Here is a 26710-nt window from a genome sequence, read left to right on the forward strand (position 1 = left end):
TCTTAATTGCTTGCCTCTTCAAGTACCATTAAAGTGATCTCACTCTTATATTCTGAGCTAATAAGAAGGAAAGCGCATATCTGCTTTCTCCAGTTTGAATGGGGCTCACTTATATGTTTGCTATGTATTCAATTGCTTACTGGATATAATCCCTCTGAAACTATCTTCCCTCTATACCTGCTAACTTTTCACTGTTAATTAGCCATTTTCCATCCAGTTTCCTAAGCCAGAAACCTCAGTACCTTTAAACCATTTTTTATTATTCTGAAATACTTTTAAACTTAAAAAAAAAAATTGTAAGAATAGTACAAAGAACTTCTAACTTTGCCCAGACTCTCCAATTGTTGACATATTACATTTGCTTCATTATCTTTTCTCTATACACATTCACATTTTACTTACATATGTTATTTATATATACTTTTTTCTGAACGTTTGAGTAAGTTGCAGGCATGAAGCTTCATTACCTCTAGATAATTCAGTGTGTATTTTCTGGAAACAATGATAACTCCTACATTAGTAGACTATAGTAATCAAAATCAGGAAATTAACTTTGTTAATATATTGGTGATATGTAAAATACCAGTTAGTCCACAGGCCCAATTCAAATTTTGTCAGTTATCCCAATAATATCCTTTACAGAAAAAGGATCCAATGCAGAGCCATATGTTCCATTTTGTTGTCATGTCTTTTTAGTTCCCCACAATCTGAAAAAAGTTCTTTAGTTGTTCTTTTGTCTTTCATGACCTTGACAATCTTTTGAAGAGTAGAGATCTATGATTTTGTAAAAATGTCCCTGTTTGAGATTGTCTGACCCTTCCTCATGATTAGATTCTCACTTAGCATTTTTTGGCAGCAGCATCACAAAAGTGTGTTCCAATTGTCTGTTTCCATACAGTGGAAACAATGTGGCATACAATGTTGATTTGTCCTCTTACTGGGAATGGTAACTTTGCTTACCAGTGCCAGATTTCTCCACTGTTAAGTTTTTATTTTTCCCTTCGTGATTAGTATATTTGGCCAGGAGATACTCTGAGACCATTATGTTCCTCTTAAAGTTCTCACACTCTAGTTTTAGCATACACTGATGACTCTTGGCTAAGTCAATTTTTACTATAATAGTTGCCAAATGGTGATATTTCTACCTATATCATTCCTGCTACATATGTTAGTTAGCATATAAGGAATATATATACATATATATATATATATATATATATATATATATTCTTATTATAAGGAAGAGCGTTACTTTATGCCCATTTAAAAAATATTCATGCTTTTATTTCAGTATAGACTGAAGTATTCCTATTTTATTCAGCAGATCATAATCTATTAACATTATTGTAATGGTGCTCAAATTGACCCAGATGTGGCCAATGGAGGCTCCTTCAAGCTGGTTTCTGTGTCCCTTTCATATGTTCCATTATTCTGTGAAAACGTCTTTAATTTCTGGTGCAACAAGGTTTTTCAGGCTCATGTTGTACTTCCCCTGTTACTGTTCTGAATCAGTCATTTCCCCAAGCGGCTCTAGTTCCTTTTAGTAGAAAATGGTGTTTAGAAACCAAGATCTAAGCACTATCTGCTCATTGCTCCTTACATCTCTTTAGCTGAGGGCCCTAGGGAAAAAACGAAATAGATGGATTCAAAGTATAGACTACATTTGGGTAGACATATGGAGGTGTAGGAGTTTACAAGAAGAGATTTTTCAGAGAGAGGAGACAATAGGTACAAGAAAGGGGACATGAGACGGTATGGACTGTTTTGCACAGTACACATAATTTAATATTACCGAAGCATAACACTGAAAAGAGACAATGAGAGAAGAAACTAGTCAGGCAGATGGAGTATCTTATATCTTAGGCAAAGTAACTAAATTTTCTCTTACAGATAATCCTTTGAAGAATTTTCAGGACAGTGGCATTATCAGATTTACATGTTTAGTGAGGTCATTCTGGTAGCAGTATGGAGGATGGCATTATGGAATCAAACCTGGAATCAGGAGACTGGCAAAGAAGCCTCTCACAAGAATAGTTAGAAGTAATGAAAGCTGGCATGAGGCAGCCCCAGTTAAGATGGATAGATAGGCTATACACTAGTAGACAGTAGATAGGAAAATGGATATAATTTGGTCTAAGAGGCATTTAGGATGCTCTATAGGCATTTACAACACGGGGAGGATGATGGTTGCTTAAACCAAAATAGAAATCCAGAAACAGGAGTAGGTTCTAGGGTGAAAAATTGAACGGTTTAAGATGCTTTGGATTGATGGTTTTTCTCACTGAATTCTCATAGGATTTGTAGAAAGAAAATGAAATATGTTTTGTAAAGTGTGGTTTTGCTAATACGAATAGAAAAGATGGCCTCTGAAGAAACATGCTAACACTCTCACTTTGCAAACTAAGCAACAGGTTATGGTGCAGTGTATGACCGCAACTGCAGGAAATTCAAGAGTTGGGGAGGAACCTGTCTCATATTTTTCCATCCCTGGTGACTCAGAGGTAAAAATGGCGCCTGTGGCAAAAATTAGAAAGTGGGAGGGAGAACTGGGTATGGAAAAAATGAGGAGTTTTTTTGTTTTGTTTTGTTGTTTTGCTTTAAACATTTGGTGTGATAACTCAGCGCCACACGAATTACGAACATTTTTTTCTTTAAGGTTTGGTCTACAGTACAACTCTATTCTCCGCGTTTAAAGGGATGTTTCATTTTGTGGGCGCGATCGCTTGGGAGGTGGCGTGCCTGCTGCTTTGCCTCATTCACGCTTCTCGGCCTTGGCGGGTTCCACGACAGCCTCCCTATCTCTGGCCCCTCTGGTTTTTTTCTCCAGCGCTGGCTCCAGTTCTGAAAACACTTTCTCGGCGGTGACGACCGGACGGGCTCAGACCCTACGTATTCGCAGGTCTCCCTGGCGCTAGGGTACGGGAAATTCTTTCTCCGGAGGACCGCGGCGTCGCGCTTCCTACACGCGCACGAGGAGTCCCGCGCGCGGCCGCCGGAGCGCGTGCCCGACCGCAGTCTGAAGGCCCGCGGGTGCGGCGCGCGCACCACCTCCGCAAGCACGACACTGCCGCAGCTCCGGGCCCCGGAGTCGGCGGCGCGGGGGCGGGGCCGTGGAGGGACGTCGAGGCCCCGCAGCGGTCCAGGCCGGGAGCTCGGGCCGCATCGGTTGTCGTGGGAACGGCGGCGTAGGCAGGCTCTGACGTCAGCGGGCGGCGCCCGTACTGCACCACCCGGTGGGCTCTCAGAGCCGGAGTGGCTGGCGGCTAGGGTGGCTACGCGGGTGCCTGGCTCCCGGCTCGCGCCCCCGGCGGCGCAGGGATCCGCTTCGCACAGTCCCAGTGTCGGCTCCGGCGGGACGGACTGTCGGCCGCTCCGGACTCTGTTCTCGGTGAGTACGCTGCAGGCCTGCTGGTGGCGGGAGCCCGGGCCGGGTTCTTGGCCTGACTGGGCCCTCTCAGAGGGGGCGGTGGCTAGGGGGGTATTGGTCAGGTCCGAGAGCGCGGAGGCGGCGCGCTGGGGGGCGGGACGGGGGCGGTGCGGCGCCACCGCGGGCTGACCCGCCCAGTGCCTTGGAGCCCTGGGAGATAGTTCCTAATGAACAGCTCTAAGTACTTTTCCCGCTCCCTTCCCTGGGCTCCTGTCTCCTGAGGCCTCGGCGCGGTGCCCAGATCCGCCGTGGAGGAAAGGCAACCTCTGCCTTTCCCATTCCGGATTCTGGCTTAAAAGCATGTAACTCAGACACGCACTAAATACGTTTATTTCCTTGTAGGGTGTCAGCTTGGTGCTGAACCTCGAACCTGTGAAATGCCTTCTTAATTACATCCGAGAAAAAGTGATAAGTATGTTAACGTTTGTAAGAGTCATGTCGATCTGTTTACAAACAGAAAAAAGAGTGCACTATTTAGAATCGCTACCAGTGGCTGTGGTGTATTTCAGCAGTACTGTGGAAACAAACTGCAGTGTGTGGCTTTTACTTTTTTTGAGAAAAGGATGCTAACAATTTCTTTCACCTGTTGCATTATTTATTTTGCTGTTACTGCTTGGAGTTTCAAGGAATAGATTGCTCGTTCTGAGAACTCTGGGAAATTTCAAAAAGTATTTGAAAAATCCGAATACCAAAAGTTTTTAAAACCATATTTAGAATTTTGTTTGTTTATGGAGAGTATCTTGATTTATCAGTTCAATTATGTATACAGGGTTTTCGTTAGTTTCTTTTTTTCCTATGCTATAAAATTCAGCTAAAGGGTGAATTATCTAAGCCTCTGCTGCTTCTCCCTTTGATCTTTAGACATTTATTGGCCGGTAATCAGATGTTTAGAGAAAAAGAAAAATGAGATGAAATGTATTGTTAATTTTCGTAGTGAGTATTTCTCAGCGTCTCTTATAAAAGGGTTTGTGAGGGAGCATCTTTAAAATAATCGTATAGGGACGCCTGGGTGGCTCAGTTGGTTAAGCAGCTGCCTTCGGCTCAGGTCATGATCCCAGAGTCCTGGGATCGAGTCCCACATCGGGCTCCTTGCTCGGGAGGGAGCCTGCTTCTCCCTCTGCCTCTGCCTGCCATTCTGTCTGCCTGTGCTTGCGCGCTCTCTCTCTCTCTCTCTCTGATAAATAAATAAAATCTTAAAAAAAAACATATATATGAGGCTCAGGGATGTCATTTTAAGTTTGACCTTGTTTTTGCCAATGATGTTACTAATCAAATATTAGTCATTAATTCTATAATGTATTTGCTATGGGACAAATTGTTTGGAAATGATTATTTCTGTAATGTATTTGCCATATTAAGTAGTATTAGTGTTTGTTCAACTGTGCATTGAACTACTAAGTAATAGTAAATAATGTCACTACATTATGTATTGTATTGATGTATTTTATTTTATTGCACACTTATATTTAGTGCTATAATAATAGATATAAAGTTATTTTATTGAGCACCTACAGTGTGCCAGCCACTGTGCTGATCACTTTGCTTTTCAGCATTTCCTTTTCTCCTTACAATAAAGTAGGTACCATTTTAATTTCCTGGGTCATAAAACATTCTACCAGGGTGAAAATAAAGGACTGAAGTAGAGAGGGAGGTATGGAGCTCAAGGCACTGTGGGAGCACAGAAAAGTATTTAACCGCCCCTTGAGGTTAGAGTGCTCCCAGAGAAGATACAGTCTGCATTTAGCATTAAAGGATAGTTAAGAGTTTGTTGGAGTGACAGAAGAAGGGCATATCTCAGGAGAGAGAGGTGGGTGTGTAATGGTATAAAGGCAGGAAGGCATTTGGCACAATTGAGAGCCTATAAGTATTTCACATGGTTAGAATTCAGAATGTGTGTGGAACTGTGGCTGGAGAATGAGTCATTTCATAAATAGCCTTGACCCCCCCGCCAGTGGTATGGACTTCCAGTTTTTTTCCAGTAAGTGACTGAAATCTAGTGAAGAGATTTAAACAAATGATACCATTGCATTTGTATTTTAGTACATTTTTTCTGCTTGCAATGAAGAGGATGATTTATTTTTTAAAAGGATAAGGTGATAGAAGCATGGAAACAATCTTAAGAAAAAAAGTAAAATCTTTCCATAGTTTTTTTTATCCCTCAAAGCTGCTGTATCATGTCCCTGCCTTTGAGGGTGAGGGAAGTCAGTAGGAAGCAGAATCGTGGAAAGGATTAGCCACATGTTTCTTCTATGGGTCTCACCTCCCATTCATCTCTCCACCTGTTGCCACCAGATTTCCACCCCTTCACAAACAGCTTTGCAAACATGTGACTTGCTGACTGGACTGTAGATCCAGTGGACACTCTACAACTTGGTACCACACAGTGATAGAAAACTTCTTTCTTAAACTTCTTTTTCTTTGGAGGGCACTTGGAGGCTCAGTTGCTTAAGCATCTGACTCCTGATACCCGCTCAGGTCATGATTTCAGGGTCCTAAAATCTAGCATGGCGCCAGCCTGAAATTGTCTCTCCTTCTCCTTCTGCACCTTGCTTGCTCTCTCTCCCCTCCACCACTTGCTCTGTCTCTTTCTGTCTCTCTCTAACAATAACAACAACAAACTTCTTTCCCTTGGTTACCTCTCTCTTCGAGCTTTCACCTCTCTCTTTGATGTACTTTTGCTTTATTTTTGGGCTTCCAGAATTCTGTCTTTGGAACTTTTTCCCTGAAACCACCACAGATATAAACCCTAGTTCTCAAATCTTTTGCCTCCTTGCTGGATTACTATATTCTAATGCCTACCAAACAACCTGATTATATGCATAAACATGTATGTATATATACAGTGGTAATAGCTGTCATTTTCAAAGGGCTTGCCATGTTCCAGGCATTGTGCTGTTTTATTTGCATATTCTCACTTAACCTGTACAAAAACTTTATGAGTGATTTATTATTGTTATTCTCTTTTGAAAGATTAGGAAATCGAGGTCCAGAAGTTAATTTACTGGCAAGTAGAACTGGGATTTGAATCTAGGGGTGTGACACTGAGCCAGTGCTTATAGCTGGCTAGTTCCCCTCAGATACCCAGCTCAACAGGCCCCACTAAGCTCACCGAGTGTACCCATAAGAAGTATCTATTACAGTATTACAGTTGTAACAGATGTTCACTGGTTTGTTTGTTTGTTTTTAAGACATTATTTTAAATCATTTGACCCTTATAACAACCTTTTGAATATATACTGGTAGACTGATTTTACAGATGAGGAAACAAATGCCTGAGGTCACACAATTAACTATTTGAGACTAATTCCAGGACTTGGGTTTTAAACTTATCCATTATACTTGTCCTGTATTCCAAAAAATGATACTACTGGCCTAAGTATTGTATTTGCAGAAAATGAGAATCATCCTTGACTCTTTGTCCTGCACTGTCAGTAGTTTTTAATCTTTCTGAAATGTCTAAAATACCATAAGTACTATAATTTTTTTGTTTAATGGTAAGCAAATCAAGCTGAATATAAGTAAGTCACTTTTCTTAGTAACTCATAGTCATATAGTTCAGCTGTTTTCCTATATATTGAATGACCACGGAATATATAAAAAGTCATCCTTTGGTTTATATTTTTTCTACTTACGTGCTTTCAGGTTTCAATTTCTGATACACTTAGGCTTACATCTTCTCTCTTTAATAATTTGGGATAGATTGGAAAGTAGATGACCAATACTTCTTAGGTGTGTATCTACTAGGAAGAATACATTCAGGCTCCCATCCATAAAGCACAGGAGTCTTTACTGTGTGAATTTAGTTCTATCTATTTTGTCTGTGTACCAGAAAATTGTTATATGACTTAACCCATATAATTAGGTATATGTGTATAATCATTCTTACCTTTTTAGCCTTTTTTTCTCAGACTTTTCTGTCCAGAGTACCCATGATATTAGAGGAACCAGAATGTGGATCCCCAGGGATCTGGAGCTTTAACAGATAATCGCTCAGCCAACTCAAATTCTGTTTTTTTTTTTTTTTTTTTACAGTCTTCTGCTTTATTCTTAAAAATGTGTGAATATTGTATTCTAATGTGGACATTAATATGTTTGTTTTGGACATACACCCTCATCTTTAAGTAAAATTGGAAATTTAGGAATACATATCCTGAGTTTATCCCTGGTTTTGATATGTAATAATACACACCCATTATATTTGAGGAAGATAGTACAAATGCTTATGCTTAACCTTTACTACTGCAACATTTTTAGTGGCAGGTACAAAAGTGTCTAAATGCATTGTCTGTGAATATGCTACCTACAAACATATTTTACTAATCTAATAGTGTATGCTCTTGGGAAAGTCAATTCTTGGGTGGAGTTTGTTTTCTTAAAAGTACATTGAAATGTTTATTTTTCACTTAAAACACTTTTTTTTTTTTAAAGATTTTATTTATTTATTTGACAGAGAGAGATCACAAGTAGGCAGAGAAGCAGGCAGAGAAAGAGAGAGAGGAGAAAGCAGGCTCCCTGCTGAGCAGAGAGCCCGATGTGGGACTTGATCCCAGGACCCTGAGATCATGACGCGAGCTGAAGGCAGCGGCTTAACCCACTGAGCCACCCAGGCGCCCTAAAACACTTTTTAAAGTACATTAACATATTAAGTACATATATATTGCCTTTCAAGATTTTTAAAAGTTTTTTGTTTCATATACATATTTTATTCAAATATGATCCAGTTTTCTTTACTTTTCTTCAGACCCTAAACTAATCATATGTACTTTAAGTCATATACATAAGACTGGATAAGAGAATTTAGCTTTATTGGTATAAACCTGATGAGGTAGTGGACAAATCATCACATAATCTTGTGTGAAAAATGTTTTGTAATTTTTTATTTGCAAATTCCCTACTACAAATAAATTCTCGTTGTTTTAATAGGATCCTGATTGAGTCATTGCTTTACATTATAACTCAGTGCTCTCCATAAAGCTAAGAGATGCCCACTGGTAAGACTTTTATGAAATTTATATCTGCAATACAATTTATTTATTTACTTATTTTAAAATTTGAATTATTTTAAGGGGTTCTTTGATCTATTAATGAATACTTAACCAAATACTACAATTAGATACTTAATAGTTTGATTTCTATTTCCTATTTATTTTATTTTCTTATTTTTTTATTTTTTTTAATCAATTTTCCATTTATTTTCTTATTTTGTTTTTTATGTTTTTTATCAATTTTCTATTTAATGTTAGGTATTAAGGTTAGTATGTATTAGATGGCAGTTTGGGACTTCACTGGATAAGGTAAATAATCATTACAACAATGGTGAGTTTTTTTTCCTTATTATCAAAATGGACGGTTTACTCTAGAGCAGGTTTTAGCAACTTTTTCATAAAGGGAAAGCTAGTAAATATTTTGGGTTTATTCTCTACTACAACCGCTCACCTGTGCCACTGAGGCATAAAAGCATCCATAAGAATTCTTAACACAGTGGGCATGGCTGTGTTTCAGTAAACTTTTTTATGTATAAGAGTAGATGACTGCCCTGTAGGCCGTAATCTGCCATCACCTGCTCTGGGGCAATCTTCCATTCATTCAGTATTTATTCAGCATTAGGACATGTTTATTGAGTAAGTACGCTGTGCTAGAGCTCATGAAAATAGTAGGGATGGTAGCATAGTGTAGTGGGTGAGACAGAGACAATGTAATTATTTGTATAGATATACAAATAATTATACAGTTTCAAGCCGTGTTAGGTGCTGTGAAGAAAAAGAACAGTCTGCCATGTGAGGAATGGGGAAATTCAGATGAGATTGTCAGGAAGTGTTCCACTTTTAAGGCAACATTTGAACAGGCAGCTTAACACCAGATAGCTGAGAAGTTAGAGGAAGTTTACACCAGGTAGAAGCAGCTTGCTTATTCTGGTGGAGGAGTGAGAAGGGCAGAATGGCTAGAATGTAGGGGTCTAAGGGGCTGTTTCTCTTGATTTCAAGCTGTAGAGGTTGGCAGGCCAGGAAATGAGAACCCTGTAGGGCGTGCGAAGGAATCATTTTGTCCTAAGTGAAGTGGGAAACTGGCAAGGTCTTAAGCAAGGGAATAACATGATCTGACTTATGTTTTAAAGAAAAAAAAATAACGTTTGGCTTTTTGTATTTATGGTATGCTGATTATTGCCTAGGCAACTGTTAGCCATTCTTCATGCAAATGATCTTTGATAGAGAATTATTCTGATTTTACAGATAGCAAGGATGAAGTTTAGGGTCGTTAAGTAACTTGCTTAAGGCCACCTAACAGTGGTAGATGCTATCATGAGTCACAAGTGGAAAGTTAACTTAGTAAAGGAAACTTTTAAAGGGAGTAGCCCAAAAGGTAAGAGGGATTCAGGTGAGTGTGGTGTCACAAAGCCAAAAGAAAAGTTTTACAAAGGAAGAACTGGTTAGTTCTAAAGTAGCTGAAGAACTCGTGCTGATATTTACAACACTATGTTCTTTAACATCTGCTAGCATATAGCAGATACCTGCTGTCATAGAGTTGTTTAGAAAATGACAGGAGTCTTTACCTTTGCAGTGGAGAGTGAAGCCAAGGTAAAAACCAAAGTTCGCTTTGAGGAATTGCTTAAGACCCACAGTGAGCTCACTGATGAAAGAAAAAAACTGAAGAAAAAAATGGGCAAATCTGGAGAAAAAATTGCAGTGAGTAATTGATCATTTGGTAATGATGACTTATATATCTGCATGAAATTATGACTTTGATATTAAAATTCTGAGGAACTTTGGAAATTGAAAATAGTATATCTATGTTATAGTCAATAGCACATGGTATAAAAAGCTTATGGTAGAATCTGTATGACTCTTGGGGTACTGAGTTCAATATTCAGTGCTGTGCTACCAAAATAATGTAGACAAAATGATGAGAGTGCTGAGAGAATGGGCAAACTCAAGTGGCCAACATAGTACACACTTTTAAAGAAAATGAAGGTTTTTTTTTTTTTAAAGATTTTATTTATTTATTTGACAGAGAGAGAAATCACAAGCAGGCAGAGAGAGAGGGGAGGAAGCAGGCTCCCTGCTGAGCATAGAGCCCGATGCGGGACTCGATCCCAGGACTCTGGGGCTGAAGGCAGTGGCTTAACCCACTGAGCCACCCAGGTGCCCAGAAAATGAAGGTTTTTTAATCCAGAATTGTGAAGAATTTAGGGAGTAATATGTTACTTCAGATATTCAACGGCTTGTCTTTATTTAGACTGATTGATCTGATTCTACCCAGCAGAACCAGAAGTCACTGGAATCTGAAGGCAGTAATTATCCTTTTGTATTTGAGGTACACGTTCAAATGACAGTTTTTGGCAGCAAAGCTGAAGAGATTAAAGATGCTGAACTCAATAGTACTAAACAGATCAACAATTGACTACAATCTGATTACAGAATATTATAGAGTCTGTAATAGTATCCACGGTTAATGTACTATTCACTCTTCAGACCTGTCTTGCTATATTAGTTGGACCTTTTATTCCTTTGACCATAATCTGTTATGTACACACACACAGACACACACACACAGGCACAAATAACTTCATGCATGTTCTGGTAATTGGTACATAGTATTTCTTTGGCTAGAGTTTTCTGAGTTATGTATAGCTTATATTTTACTTGTTGCAGATTTTACCCTATTCTGAATTTTGCCATGTGACCTCTTCATTCTAATATTCTCTCTGGCAGCCATCAACATGATAGTATATATGCTCAAGTGAGACAAAAATAAGTACTAACCCTGGCCAGAATCCAGCTGCACACATGTGAGAGGTTTGTAGTACAGCTGTTTACTGTTGCATACCAATTTAGAACTCCTGGTGGAATCGGGCAGATTAGGTCTTCCATAGTGGATGCTGCACATTTGTATAACGTGCTTCTCCCGGTGGTACTTGTATGAGTATGATAGGGAGTAGTGGGATATGGAGGATGGAACATTGCATATTGGCATATGCCCTTGCCTTGGGTAGGTGATATACATTGGACAAAACCAGAAAAAATCGTGGGAACAAAAGTATATATTTAAGGACTCAGTCAAAGTAGAACCTCATGTTTTCTCTTACTGGGCTTTCTGAACTGGACTTTGTGAGCATGAACTAGATGCTGTTTAGGCCAGGAATGCTCAATTGAATGGATAACCAAAAAATGGGCAGAGGAGATGTCCATTTAGCTATTGTCCAGTTAGATGTTGGGAACACACAAATGTGAGATGACTAAAGATAATCTACCTCACCTCTTTTGGTACCTAGTAGGCCATTCAGATGCCGCCTTTATCAGAGATGAGTGTCCTAAGAAAAAATAGGAAGAGATTTTTTAGCTCAAAAGAAGGGGACTATTCCTGGAAGACTTAGAGGAAAACAAAATATTTTTGAAATGATTTACTTTAGGAAATAAAGTAAACCTCTTTTTATTTACTAGATAACAGTGCTTCCTATCTTTCAAGCACTTCTAAACATATTATGTATATTCACTAGTTTTTAATAACATGAAATGATGAGGTTTTATTCCATTTTAAATTAAGGAAACTGGATCACAGGTTGAATAACTGCCTGAATTTGCATAGTTGGTGGCAGAACCAGAATTCAAACTCTAACAGTCTGGCTACAGAGCCCACTCTCTTAACCATAACCCAGTAGAACCTCTGAATAACATATGAAGAGATGGGACCTCATCAGAACAAAAACATGTACAGAACAGGCAGGCTGAGATTGGAAGGGGAGCTGGCTGAAATAAGAAAAGGAAGCAAGGAAAAGGCTGTACTAAGAGAATTCACAATAATGCAGATTCACATTATTTTTCAATAATCTGTTAGGTACTGTGATATGAATTTTGCAAATGCTGTTTCCGATTCTCATGTTAATCATGAAACATAGGTAGTGGGACTCTTATTTTGCATGAGAGGTTTTATAAACATCAGAACATAAAAACCACTTTAACGAAGATGTTAAATGTTTTGCTAGAGCCTTAAAGCCAGCAGTAGAGTAAGGGAGATTTAAAATTATAGTCTCTCCATGTTCTGCCTTTAGTTGCTTTTTAAAAACTGTGTCTTCAGCCTAAAACAGTAGAATTGGTACCATGGAAAAATCTTAATTAGTGATAAGGAAAATAAATGTGAGGCATTCTCCCATGAGAAGAAATGGCTAAAACTAAAATGAAGTAAATAATGAAAACCTATAGAAATATTTGACCTCTAAGTAAGTGCTAGACAGACAATGCTAATGGAGCAGAAACAGTAGAAAGAGCATGGTGAAAAAAACCTTCTGGAGATTAACAGAAAGATCTAGGAGGAGATGAGTCTATCTTGCATTCTGGGTAAAATTTATGAAATGAGAACTATATTTAGAACTTGGTAATTTCAGGAGAAAAATTAATTTTGCAAGTATCTCAACAGAAAAAAACACATCAGGTGCATTTCAGGCCTCTCTCAGAAAACACTAAACCCAGAAGACAAGAAAGCAATATCTGTATAGTATTGAGGGGAAAATTGTATCACAAGAAATCCAATGACCTAAGTGTCAGTTGTTTGTGAGGTCAGTAGTGAACATGAGAATGAACAGAGAATTATTATAAGTGTTCTCTCCCTGAAAACAAGAAAACTGTTGAATGTGTATTATTTGAATATGTAGTACCATTTCCAGAAACATTAATCAAAAATTAAGAATGTAAGAATAGAGAATATATGGTCTGAAAATATATCTGCTTGAGTCTTTTGAGACCAGTTAAACATATAGAACTTTATTATTTGTGCCAAAAATAATTACTGAAGATTCATATTACATAACGTACCTGTGATAATGTGAGATAACAGGAACATTGTTCTAAAACATTGGGCAAATCTTTCCTAGCTTGCAGAGCAAAAAAAAGTCCTATAACGATTACTTTTACCTAAAGTGTAGTCAGAAGTTACTTCATCCTGGAGTTCAAAATAAATGAAACAAGTAATATGTAAAATTGATTATTATACTTTCAGAGTCATCAGATGTCAAGAAAAACGGGTGCCTGGGTGGCTCAGTCGTTAAGCGTCTGCCTTCAGCTCAGGTCATGATCCCGGGGTCCTGGGATCAAGCCCTGCATCTGGCTTGCTGCTGGACAGGAAGCCTGCTTCTTCCTCTCCCACTCCCCCTACTTGTGTTCCCTCTCTCTCTCTTTGTCTCTCTCCATCAAATAAATAAATAAAATCTTAAGAAAGATAAAGAGAAAGAAAGAATTGAACGAGTGAACACAACAGACTTTTTTTTTTAATTTTTTAAATTTATTTTCAGCGTAACGGTATTCATTGTTTTTGCACCACACTCAGTGCTCCATGCAATCCGTGCCCTCTCTAATACCCACCACCTGGTTCCCCCAACCTTCCACCCCCCCCGCCCCTTCAAACCCCTCAGATTCTTTTTCAGAGTCCATAGTCTCTCATGGTTCACCTCCCCTTCCAATTTCCCTCAACTCCCTTCTCCTTTCTAACTCCCCTTGTCCTCCATGCTATTTGTTATGCTCCACAAATAAGTGAAACCATATGATAATGGACTCTCTCTGCTTGACTTATTTCACTCAGCATAATCTCTTCCAGTCCCATCCATGTTGCTACAAAAGTTGGGTATTCATCCTTTCTGATGGAGGCATAATACTCCATAGTGTATATGGACCACATCTTCCTTATCCATTCGTCCGTTGAAGGGCATCTTGGTTCTTTCCACAGTTAGGCGACTGTGGCCATTGCTGCTATAAACATTGGGGTATAGATGGCCCTTCTTTTCACTACATCTGTATCTTTGGGGTAAATACCCAGGAATGCAATTGCAGGGTCATAGGGAAGCTCTATTTTTAATTTTTTGAGGAATCTCCACACTGTTCTCCAAAGTGGCTGCACCAACTTGCATTCCCACCAACAGTGTAAGAGGGTTCCCCTTTCTCCACATCTTCTCCAATGCTTGTTGTTTCCTGTCTTGCTAATTTTGGCCATTCTAACTGGTGTAAGGTGGTATCTCAATGTGGTTTTATTTTTTTTATTTTTTAAAGATTTTATTTATTTATTTGACAGAGAACACAAGTAGGCAGAGAGGCAGGCAGAGAGAGAGAGAGAGAGAAGCAGGCTCTGCACTGAGCAGAGAGCCCGATGCGGGGCTCGATCCCAGGACCCTGGGATCATGACCTGGGCCGAAGGCAGAGGCTTTAACCCACTGAGCCACCCAGGCGCCCCCTCAATGTGGTTTTAATTTGAATCTCCCTGATGGCTAGTGATGATGAACATTTTTTCATGTGTCTGATAGCCATTTGCATGTCTTCATTGGAGAAGTGTCTGTTCATATCTTCTGCCCATTTTTTTATATGATTATATGTTTTGTGTGTGTTGAGTTTGAGGAGTTCTTTATAGATCCTGGATATCGACCTTTTGTCTGTACTGTCATTTGCCAATATCCTCTCCCATTCTGTGGGTTGCCTCTTTGTTTTGTTGACCACAACAGACTTTTTAAAAAAGGAACAAAGGTAGTGAAAAAAGAAATTTAAGAATAAACTCTTAGGGGTGCCTGGGTGGCTCAGTTGGTTAAATGACTGACTCCTGATTCAGCTCAGGTCATGATCTCAGGGTGGTGAGCTGGAGCCCTGGGTTGGCTCTGTGCTCAGCAGGGAGTCTGCTTGAGATTTTCTCTACCTCTCCCTCTAGCCCCTCCCCCTGTGCATGCACACTCTATCTCAAATAAGTAAATCTTTAAAAAAAAAATAAAAAGAATGAAGTTAATCATAAAAATAAATGTAAACAGTTTAAGCTTCCTATTTCAGAAAGCAAGCTCTAAAATTTTTTAAAATGTCAGGTGTTTAGCTTGCAACATTGACAGATCAAACAAAATGACATAAAGTTTAAAAGCTGGCAAAAATATATACAAATCTAAAAAGAAACAGAATTTTCTCAATTATGAATATATTGAAAAAACAAAAAACTTAAATAAATATGAATAAAAGAAATTTAACCCTATGTTGAGAAAATATTTGTCTCAGCCAAAATAGGTTTTCTCCCTAAGAACTCAAGAATAGCATTGGGGCACCTGGGTGGCTCCGTCAGTTGAGGTCCAACTTTTTGGTTTTTGCTCAGGTCATGATCTCAGGGTCATGAGCTCCATATCAAGCCCTATGTGGGGCATGGAGTCTGCTTAAGAGTCTCTCTCTCCCCAATGCCCCCCATGCACGCATACATTCTCTCTTTCAAATAAACTAATAAATTAGTTAATTTTTAAAAAGAGTATCTTAAAAATTGGCTATAAGTCAGCATCAGTAAATCAGTACAAATAAGTTGAATGAAAACCATATGATTGTATAAAAGTAAGGGGAAAAGCTGTAATATTTTACTTAGAAAGAGGATACTAGTGATTTTTGAAAAAATAATTTGATGTTCATGTAAGTGATAATTATGTACCTTCTGAGGTGCATACACATGGCTTATTGTGTATGATTTCAGGAGCTTCCAGGACCCCCTTTGAGAATGGAGGGTAGTCCCCTGATGACCTAAAGATACCTCACCAATAAGTACTTCCTTCAAAATCAGGATCCATAAGGAAAGATCTCTTTATCTCAAGAATATAATTAATATTCTTGAAATTTTAGTAAATATAATTAGACAAATGTAAATAGCATTATCATAGCTTTTCTTCACCTAATATTTGTCTCTACTACATGTTGGGGACTATGCTAAGTGCTCTGCGCACTTACTTCACCTTATCTCGCAGGAATCCTGTCACGTGAGTATACATCAGAGAACAGAGAGATTAAGGAACTTACCCAAGATCTTACAACTAGTAAGTAGTGAATCCAGATCCTTATGACTCCGGAGCATATATTCATGACAGCTGAACGGTATGGCTTTCTTGATTCACCAGTGTGTAGTGTGAGCAATGTATGACTTCCAGTGAGGAGGGCAAGGACTTATACTTGATATTCCAAATAGTAATGTTATCTGTGCCAATCAATTGAAAGTGAACAAGTATATAAAAATCATCTGTTATAGCCTAGAAACACATCAGAAAATACTGCAGAACAGAAAAATTAATAAGCATTTCATATACAGAAACTATAAAAGCCTTACAAGATCTTAAAAGTAAATTTTCTAAAAATACAGATTCTTATATTAAAAACCTATGATTTTTTATTAGTAGATATTTCAGAAAGCTTGCACTTTATGTATGCTAGTTCTTTTAAGCTTAACCCAATAGTAGCAGTTTTCAGTGGACCATTTATTTATTTATTTATTTATTTATATGCGGGGGGGGGGGGTGTTCTGTAACAAATTACCTATTTATTTATTTATTTATTTAATTAACATGTAATGTGTTATTTGCTTCAGGGGTATAGGTCTGTGAATCATAAGTCTTACAGAAATCATAGCACTTACCATAGCACATACTCTCCCCAATGTCCATCACCAAGCCACCCAATCCCTTTCACCCCCCTCTTCCCTCCAGCAGCCCTCAGTTTGTTTCCTGAGATTAAGAGTCTCATATGGTTTGTCTCCCTCTTTGGTTTTGTCTTGCTTCATTTTCCCTCCCTTCCCCTATTATCCTCTGTCTTGTCTTTCAAATTCGTCATATCAGTGAGATCATATAATAATTGTCTTTCTCTGACTGACTAATTTTGCTTAGCTTAATACCCTCTAGTTCTATCCATGTCATTGCAAATGGCAAAATTTCGGGTTTTTTGATGCCTCATAGTATTCCATTGTATGTATATACCACATCTTCTTTATCCTTTCATCTGTTGGTGGACATCTGGGCTCTTTCCATGGTTTGGCTATTGTGGACATTGCTGCTATAAACATTTGGGTGTGCATGCCCCTTCGGATCACTACATTTCTATCTTTAGGGTAACTACCCAGTAGTGCAGTGCTGGGTTGTAGGGTAGCTCTATTTTTGACTTTTTGAGGAACCTCCATACTGTTTTCCAGAGTGGCTGCATCTAGCCTTTTTTATTAAAAAATCTCATTTAAAATAATTTTGATTAGAGAAACATATACTGGTGTGTTTATTCTGTCATTTGACCTAATTTGATAATATTTAATATTGGGCAGCATTTTCAATGATGTATTTGGATTAATTGTAGGGTAATTCTAAATTACAGACTTTTGATTTTACAGTATAATTATGAGCAAAATGAATGACCTGGGTGTGTTTTCTGTTGGGAAACCTGAAATGCTTTAACTCTGTGGCTCCTTTAGCAATTTCTCAAATATCTTATAATTATAGTATGGATCATTCTGCCAAAGAGAAAATTAACATTTGAGATGTGAGCAATTTATTCACTTCTGAAAAGTCATTAAGTATTTTTCTCCATGTTAATTATCTCATTTAATCTGAGGTTACTCTCAGAAATGCCAAGAGCGTAAACTAGGCCTGTGCTAATGAGATGGTTTAGAATGCAATCAGTGTGTTCAAGTAAAAAAATGAAATTATTTTCCCAATATTACACTGAACACTGATCATTGTGCTTTATCTTTATGTCACTGAATTGCACTTGGCTGAAACTTTGTTACTGTGCCTTCTTTTCCTAGCTTGACACTGTTAGAAGCAATCTTCTAAAACGTAAAGAAACTAGAAGTGATGATGTAAGTCCTACGAACATTGATAACTCAGAGGAGAGCATGCAAGTCACTAAAAGTAAACTAAGGAATCCTCAGTCAACGCCTGAAAATCCAGATGATGTTAGTGTAGAGGAAGAAAAGCAAGGAAAGACAAGTAAAAAGGCGGTGAAAACAGTATTCCAGATGACTGCACAAGGAATGGAACTGGAAACTCCTGTGAAGAAGGTGGATTCCACACATCAGAAAGCACGGACCAGGCCACAGCCAAGTGTTGCTCATCAGAAGAGCAAGAAGGTAGATGAAGAAAGAGAAAACAGTAATTTAGATGAGGAGGAAGAACTGTTGCAATTGTACCAACTCCAAGTCGCTGAAGAAATGGCGAAGGAGATTAAGAAGAAAATAAGAAAGAAACTCGAAGAACAGTTGACTTACTTTCCCTCAGATCCCTCATTGCATGATGGCAAACTGAACAGTGAGAAAAAAATAAAGAAAAAAAAGAAAGTTTCAGTGTCGTCTAAAGCTGAAACAAGGTACTTTGCATTGACAGATATAAAATGTCCTCTAGTATTCTCAGCTTTTGAGTGATACCTGTAGTTACATTAAGAAAATTCTTAATCTTTCATGTGGATACATTACCAGTACAATAATAAGTTACACTTTCCATAGCACTTTAATATGTGCTAACTGCTTTATAAGAATTAACTTACGGATGCCTTGTAACAACCTTATGAGGAATAGTAACACTGTCACCCTATTTTGCAGATAAGGAAACTTGAAAGTTTTAAGTCACAGAACCAGTATGAAGCTAAGCCAAAACCTTAGCAGTCTTGTTCTAAAGTCTCTACCCTTTAATATTTACATCTGCTTATTAAATAATAGAAACCCAATTTCTCTCCCTTTTTGGAGTTACAAATGCCTATTTGGAAAAATGAATATAGTGTTTTTCTTTATTATACAAATGATATTTGCTTATTGTAGAACATACAGTAAAGACACAAAGAAGGTGAAAGTAACCTAACCATCTAAAGGTGATCATTATAAGCAACTTAGCATACTTATTTTTTTCTATATATGGTGCTTATACATATATGTTTGCATTTGGGGTGTGAGTGCTTCTGAGATCGTATTTATATTTATATGTCTCTCTTTCTGTATTTGATTTTGCCCTGGCCTTCAGGGACAGTTTTCGCTAACGTCCTCATCCAAAAATAATTCCCTTCTTACCAAAAGCTAGATAACTAGTGGTAACAAAAGGAGAGCAAAAAGAGTTGCTAGGTGAACATGTTACTATATATATTAACTATCTGTTGCTGCACAAAAAGTCTACTCTAGAACTTAGCAGAACAACAAATATTTATTGTCTCGGTTTCTGTGGATCAGGAATCTGAGCATGGCTTAAGTGGGTACCGCTGACTCAGGATCTCTCATGGCCTACAGTCAGGATGTCAGCTGAGGGTGCAGTCATCTTAAGGGTTGGCTGGAGTAGGATCTGCAAGTGACAGAGCTGTTGGAAGGCTTGGAATACCCACTTCTAAGTTCACTCCTGTGGTACTTGGCAAGTCTCAGGTCCTGACTGACTTGACCAGAGACACTGATTCCTTGCCACATGGGTCTCTCCATGTGGGCTACTCACAATGTGGCCACTTGCTTCCCCAGGGCAAGGGCTTTGAGAAAGAGAGAGTCATAGTCTTTATGGAATCTAATCTTTAATCTTGGTTTCAAAGTGGCATCCATTATGTTTGTCATATATTATCTATTAGAAGTGGGTCACTAGGTCCAGCCCACAATCAAGGAAAGGGACTCAACAAATATATTAAGAGCAGGAGGAAAGGATCATTGAGGGCCATCTTAGGGGCTACTTGCCACAGTATACCATCAGTCTTTCTTACAGCTACCGTATCTGTTATGAACTTGTAAGCCATACTTACTATTACATGTGAGTTCATGAATTTTAAATAAAACCACAGGTTACATGACCATGGCATGCAAAAGGTAGTTCTCTTTAAATAATAGTATTTGGTGATGTGATAAAACAGTATGGCTTTCTGGAATGATTATTTTGAAATATTTCTCTCATCTTTTTATTTCTCAACCTCTTTTTTAAAAATATGACTATATTGGAAGTCAGTTTTTTATTATTCAGGTGCAGATTTTTTACTTGATAAATTACAAACTTTAATAGGCTGGTTTTTCTCTACAATGAGTATAACTCTAGGCTGCTACTCCTTAGCATTTATTAGTTCACATGATAACACATTTTCATTTTAATAATGGCCTTCTGAAAATGTGGTAGCACACCAACCCCTGGAAAAGATAATTAATTGTTATCTAGAAATCAAAAGTTGAATATCTGAAGCCTCTTGAAAGCAGAACAAACTTAGAACACTTTTTTTTTTTTTTTTTTTTGCTTTTAAATAAGGTAATTTAGAAATTTGTTCCTTAATCATTGACTTGGCAACACGGTGAGGTTGCTTTCATCAGTCCTGTAGAAAAACAGATTTACTGCTCATAAAATATATAACTTCATCTTTTTTGGGAGTTTAGAGCTCAAGTTTAATTTGGCTCAGGTGTATATAACTCATTACCAAATATAAAATAATACCTATTGATACCTAATTTGACAGTTCACCATTTTAATGCATAATCTAATATATGTATCCCCTAGCAGGAAAGAATACTGATTTTAGGATTATCCTTGACTCTGTTCACTGTTCAGTTTGCTGCATCATTAAGAAGAAGAAGAATATATTTGTAATGGCTTATACTTGGTTTGTATTTGCAGTACATTGACCATCTCTGATGACACAGCTGAAAGTGAACAAAAGAAAGCATCTCCAGTTAGAACAGTTACTTCAGATTCTCATCAAGATGAGAAAATAAGCTCAGTGGAAGACAATGTAGAAGACAGCATGCAAGATGACACAAAATCCAAACCAAAAAAAAAGAAAAAGAAGGCTAAACCAGGTTTGTTATCCAAATTAAATGAAAAACATGTCTGGTAGAAATAAGTTGATTCTAGGACTGTGAGTCCTTAAAACTAAAGAAGATCTATTCCCAAAGACTATAATTTAAAAAATCCAGTATAGACTGTAGTTGACCCTTGAACAACATCGGTTTGAACTGTGAAATGCAGGTTCACTTACACTGATTTTTTTTTATAAAAAAGTAAAGTTCTGTAAATGTATTTTCTTTTTCTTATGACTTCCTTACAGCATTTTCTTTTCTCTGGCTTGCTTATTTTAAGAATATAACATATGATACATGTAACATGTAAAATGTATGTTAATTGTTTATGTTATCAGTAAGGCTTCTGGTCAGCAGAAGGATATTAGTCTTGGGCAAGTCAGAGATTAAGCACAGGTTTGCAAATGTGCAGGGGGTTGGCACCCCTAACCCTGGCATTGTTCAAGGGCCACCTGTATGTTGCACTTGTTCTTGGATTCATGTATGTTAAAACATTTATTTATTTGTAACTGTGGGTCTCTTTGGTCAGTCAATATTATGTAAGTCATCTCTAATTCTTGACTTAATTTAATTGAACCCTAGAATAACATTAACTTTGTTGCTGTTGTGGCACAGATTTCTTTATACTATTGAGTTTCAAACTCCTAAATAATTCAGACTCATATTTATTGAAAGTGTTAAGTGGTCAGCAGTTAATAAACATTTCACATGTTAAGGTTGCAACCCTCTGTCACACGTGATTGTCTTCCTATGTCCTCAGCCTGATTCAGTTTTTTTCCTTCCCACTTTTCCTTCGCACCCTCTTGCTTTGTGTCCTCCTCTTTACTCATTTTTTCTTTCCTCTTATTTTTCTTTACTTGTTATTGCCTTTTTCCTACTTCTTATATTTTTTTTCTTTTCAATTTCCATTTAATTGGCCAAAAATGGGGACCAAAGTAGGCAATTTTAGAATTTATGGTAGTTATTGATTGGATATGCAATTGATGATGCTTTGTGGTTCCTGTGAGTATATTTGTAAAACCTTTGTTAAAGTATGATACACACATAGAAAAGTGTTCATGTTACAAGCATACTGTTTAGTGGATTTTCACAAACTGAACATGCCTATAAAATCGTCATCCAAATCTAGAAACAACACTGTTAGCACCAGAAACCCCGTAAGTCCCTTCTCTTTCATTGCCCATCAGGAGTAGATGTTATCCTAACATCTAACACAGTTTATTTCTGCCTGGTTTTCTACTTTGATGTGAATAGAATCAGAAATACTGTGCTCTTTGTGCCTGACTTCTTTCACTGAAAATTATTTTTGTGAGATGTAGACTGTGTTGCTTGTGGTTGAGCTTATTCATTATCAGTTCTGCTTTTGCACTATATGGATATCCATTGTGGGGCTATACTGCAGTAATTTACCAATTGTACTGATGGACATTTGAGCTGTTTCTAGTTTTAGGTGGTTACAAATAAAGCTGTAATATTCTAGCCATGTCTTCTGGCAAGCATATATATACATTTGGGGAGCATCTTTTTTTTTTTGAAGCATAGTGTTATTTATTTATGGAGTTCCTATGTCTTTCAGAACTACTCACTGGTAGGAAACGCTATTTGGAAACATGGCTGTGATCCTTTAAATCTAGCATCTAAAGAAAAACTGAAAAAGTACTCCATTGCTTTCTAATATATTTATTTTGTTGAGCATCTTGTTAGGAGAAGGTCACTGTCAGAGATTATGAATATTTTTCACTTTAATAAATACTTCCCATTTTCCAGAGTTGGTTTACAAACTGATGACACTAGCAGTATTTGAGAACTTCTAATGCTCTACATCTTCACTAACATTTATATTCTCAGTATTTAAAAATTTTAGCCATTCATAATGTATAATGATATTTTGGTTTTACTTTAAACTTTGGTAACTAATGAAGTTGAGAATCTTCTTCATGTTTGTTGCATACTTGGATTTCTTTATTTTATATGCTTGTTTAAGTCTTCCATGTATACTTTTAAGAAATGGAATTGTTTGCCTTTTATAATTTGTGAGAATTTTTTTTGAATTTTTAATTTTTTAATTAACATATAATGTATTATTAGCCCCAGGGGTACAGGTCTGTGAATCGCCAGGTTTACACACTTTTCAGCATTCACCATAGCACATTCCTTCCCCAATATCCATAACCCCACCACCCTCTCCCTACCCCCCTCCCCCTGGCAGCCCTCAGGTTGTTTTGTGAGATTAAGAGTCTCTTATGGTTTGTCTCCCTCCCGATCCCATCTTGTTTCATTTATTCTTTTCCTACCCCCCAAACCCCCCACATTGCCTCTTAACTTCCTCATATCAGGGAGAGCATATGATAATTATCTTTCTCTGTTTGACTTATTTCGCTCAGCGTAATACCCTCTAGTTCCATCCACATTGTCACAAATGGCAAGATTTCATTTCTTTTGATGGCTGCATAGTATTCCATTGTATATATATACCACTTCTTCTTTATCCATTCATCTGCTGATGGACATCTAGGTTCTTTCCGAAGTTTGGTTATTGTGGACATTGCTGCTATAAACGTTCAGGTACATGTGCCCCTTAGGATCACTACATTTGTATCTTTAGGGTAAATACCCACTGGTGCGATTGCTGGGTTGTAGGGTAGCTCTATTTTCAACTTTTTGAGGAAACTTCATACTGTTTTCCAGAGTGGTTGCACCAGCTTCCATTCCCACCAACAGTGTAGAAGGGTTCCCCTTTGTCCGCATCCTCGCCAGCATCTGTCATTTCTTGACTTATTAATTTTAGCCATTCTGACTGGTGTGAGGTGGTATCTCATTGTGGTTTTGATTTGTGTTTCCCTGATGCTGAGTGATGTTGAGCACTTTTTCATGTGTCTTGGCCATCTGGATGTCTTCTTTGCAGAAATGTCTGTTCATGTCCTCTGCCCATTTTTTGATTGGATTATTTGTTCTTTGGGTGTTGAGTTTGATAAGATTTTTATAGATTCTGGATACTAGCCCTTTATCTGATATGTCGTTTACAAATATCTTCTCCCATTCTGTCAGTTGTCTTTTGGCTTTGTTAACTGTTTCCTTTGCTGTGCAGAAGCTTTTGATCTTGATGAAATTTGTGAGAATATTTTATGTAGCTAGACATAAGTCTTTTCTTGGGTACAGACACACACACACACACACACACAGCAGACATCTTCCAGTCTGGATTTTACTATTCTCTTATTGGTATCTTTTGAAATACAGAATTCTAAAATTTGATATAGCCCAATTTATCCATTTTTTCCTTTGATGGTAAGTGCTTTCTATGTATAAGAAATCTTTCCCAAGTCCTGAAGATGTTTTTGTATTTATTCTTTTCTAAAAGTTTTTTGTTTGCTTTTCATATTTAGCTCTGCATGTCATCTGGAATTGGTTCTTGAATATGGTGAGAGGTAGTGGTTAAGGCCCATTTTTTTCCCGTGTGAATATATAATTGACCTAGTACCATATATGGAAGAGAGTATCTTTTTTCCTCTATATTGCAGTGTCACCTTTATCCTAAATAACATGGCTGTGGGACTGGATCACTTTCTATTCTGTTACATTACACTGTTTGTAACAACACAACTATTCAGTTGTGTAAGTACTCTAACAGCTTTTTTTTTTCTTTAGCATTACCTGGGCTATTCTTTTGCCCTTTGCATTTCTATATGAACTTTAGAAGCAGCTTCTTAATTCTCCCTCTTCCTCCCCCACTCCCAGCATTATTTTTATCCAGGTAGGGTGAAACTGAAGAGATTCACAATTTAACATCTCTCTAGATAGAGTTGACAACTTTACAAAGTATTAATTCTTGCCATCCATGAAATTGGTAGGTACCTCCATATTAATATCTACAGTTTATCTTGGTAATATTGTAAGTTTTGGTAGAGTCTGTCTTTAGATGTATTCCTAGGTATTTGATGTTTCTTAATGCTGTTATAAATGGCATTTTTTAAATGGCATTGTTTTTTAAATTTTTGTTTTCTCTTTGTTGCTGGTATGTGTGTGTGTGTGTACATGCATAAAAATATATGCAGTAGTTGGTACAGCCACTTTGGAGAACAGTGTGAAGATTCCTCAAGAAATTAAAAATAGAGCTTCCCTGTGACTCTGCAATTGCACTACTGGGTATTTACCCCAAAGATACAGATGTAGTGAAAAGAAGGGCCATCTGTACCCCAATGTTTATAGCAGCAATGGCCACGGTTGCCAAACTGTGGAAAGAATCAAGATGCCCTTCAACGGATGAATGGATAAGGAAGATGTGGTCCATATACCCTATTGAGTATTATGCCTCCATCAGAAAGAATGAATACCCAACTTTTGTAGCAACATGGATGGGACTGGAAGAGATTATGCTGAGTGCAGTAAGTCAAGCAGAGAGAGTCAATTATCATATGGTTTCACTTATTTGTGGTGCATAACAAATAACATGGAGAACATGGGGAGATGGAGAGGAGAAGGGAGTTGAGGGTAATTGGAGGCGGAGGTGAACCATGAGAGACTATGGACTCTGAAAAACAACCTGAGGGTTTTGAAGGGGCGGGGTTTGGGAGGTTTGGGGAGCCAGGTGGTGGGTATTAAGAAGAGTACATATTGTATGGAGCACTGGGTATGGTGCAAAAACAACGAATATTGTTATGCTGAAAAGATATTAAAAAATTAATTTAAAAAATATGCAGTGAGAAATATAATTTGTTTTTAAAAAATTAATATTGTATCCAGTGTTTTTGCTAAATTTATTACTTCTAAGCATATATCCATGGATTGTTTTGAAGTTTCTACATACACAATCATATCACCTGTTAATAATGATTGTTTCATTGTGCCTTTTTCAGTCCTTACATCTTACTTCTTTTTCTTGCCTTGATACACTGGCTAGGACTTTCATTACAGTGTTAAACACCTTGGAGAAAAGCTTCCGTTAATTCACCGCTTGGTGTAATGTTTGCTCTGGGATTTCTTGTAAAATACTCCTTATCAAGTTTATGAGTTACCTTGTATTCTAATTGGCTAATGGTTTTTTTAAAATCATGAATAAATACTGAATTTTACCAGGGGCTTTTTCTTTATCTTTCAACTTGGTCAGACAAATTTTCACCAGTTTTTCTGTTAATGTAGTCAATTGTTATTCAAATATTAAGCCATGTTTGTGTTCCTGGGGTTAGAGGGACCTGTAGCTGCAGCTTAGTTACAGAGTATTTTGTGTGTGTGTGTTGGTGTGTGTGTGTGTGTATTTTAATCTGTTATTGGATTTGATTTGCTGTTGCCTTGTTTAGAATATTTGTATCGGATCATGAGAGAGAATAGTTTATACAATTCTTTCTGGAAATACCCAGTTTTTGATAGCAAGGTTTTGATACTCTCAAAAAAATTGGGAAATGTTTCATATTTTTCAATACTCTGGAAGCATTTATATAAATTGGTGTTATTTCTTCCATAAATGTTTGGAAGAATTTACTATGGAGACTTTTAAGCCAAGGTTTCTTTGTGGGAAGAATTTTATTTTATTTTGTTTTATTTATTTTTATTTTTTTTAAAGATTTTATTTATTTATTTGATAGACAGAGATGACAAGTAGGCAGAGAGGCAGGCAGAGAGACAGGCAGAGAGACAGGAGGAAGCAGGCTCTCCAAGGAGCAGAGAGCCCGATGCGGGGCTCGATCCCAGGACCCTGGGATCATGACCTGAGCCGAAGGCAGAGGCTTTAACCCACTGAGC

The 26710-nt window shown here is 37.6% G+C and overlaps 1 protein-coding gene across 9 annotated transcripts in view; it reads left to right on the top strand.

Annotated features, from left to right (window-relative positions):
* Positions 1 to 3786: 3786 nt before the first annotated feature.
* Positions 3787 to 26710, top strand: part of AHI1 (Abelson helper integration site 1) — a 208834-nt gene continuing 185910 nt past the window's right edge. For 4 of the 9 annotated variants that reach the window (XR_004284936.1, XM_032339440.1, XM_032339439.1 and 1 more), the window contains exons 1-6: positions 3787 to 3832; positions 8351 to 8418; positions 9986 to 10110; positions 16164 to 16232; positions 17978 to 18537; positions 20790 to 20970. Coding sequence is in view for 8 of the 9 variants with exons in the window: in XM_032339440.1 (XP_032195331.1) it covers positions 8409 to 8418; positions 9986 to 10110; positions 16164 to 16232; positions 17978 to 18537; positions 20790 to 20970 (945 nt within the window). In the remaining variant the exon portion in view is untranslated. Of the gene's footprint in view, positions 3833 to 8350; positions 8419 to 9985; positions 10111 to 10537; positions 11221 to 16163; positions 16233 to 16272; positions 16291 to 17977; positions 18538 to 20789; positions 20972 to 26710 lie in introns of those variants that run through there. The other 5 variants (XM_032339436.1, XM_032339437.1, XM_032339441.1 and 2 more) reach the window with 5 other exon arrangements.

Source organism: Mustela erminea, chromosome 4, assembly GCF_009829155.1.
Source record: "Mustela erminea isolate mMusErm1 chromosome 4, mMusErm1.Pri, whole genome shotgun sequence".
NCBI lineage: Eukaryota > Metazoa > Chordata > Mammalia > Carnivora > Mustelidae > Mustela > Mustela erminea.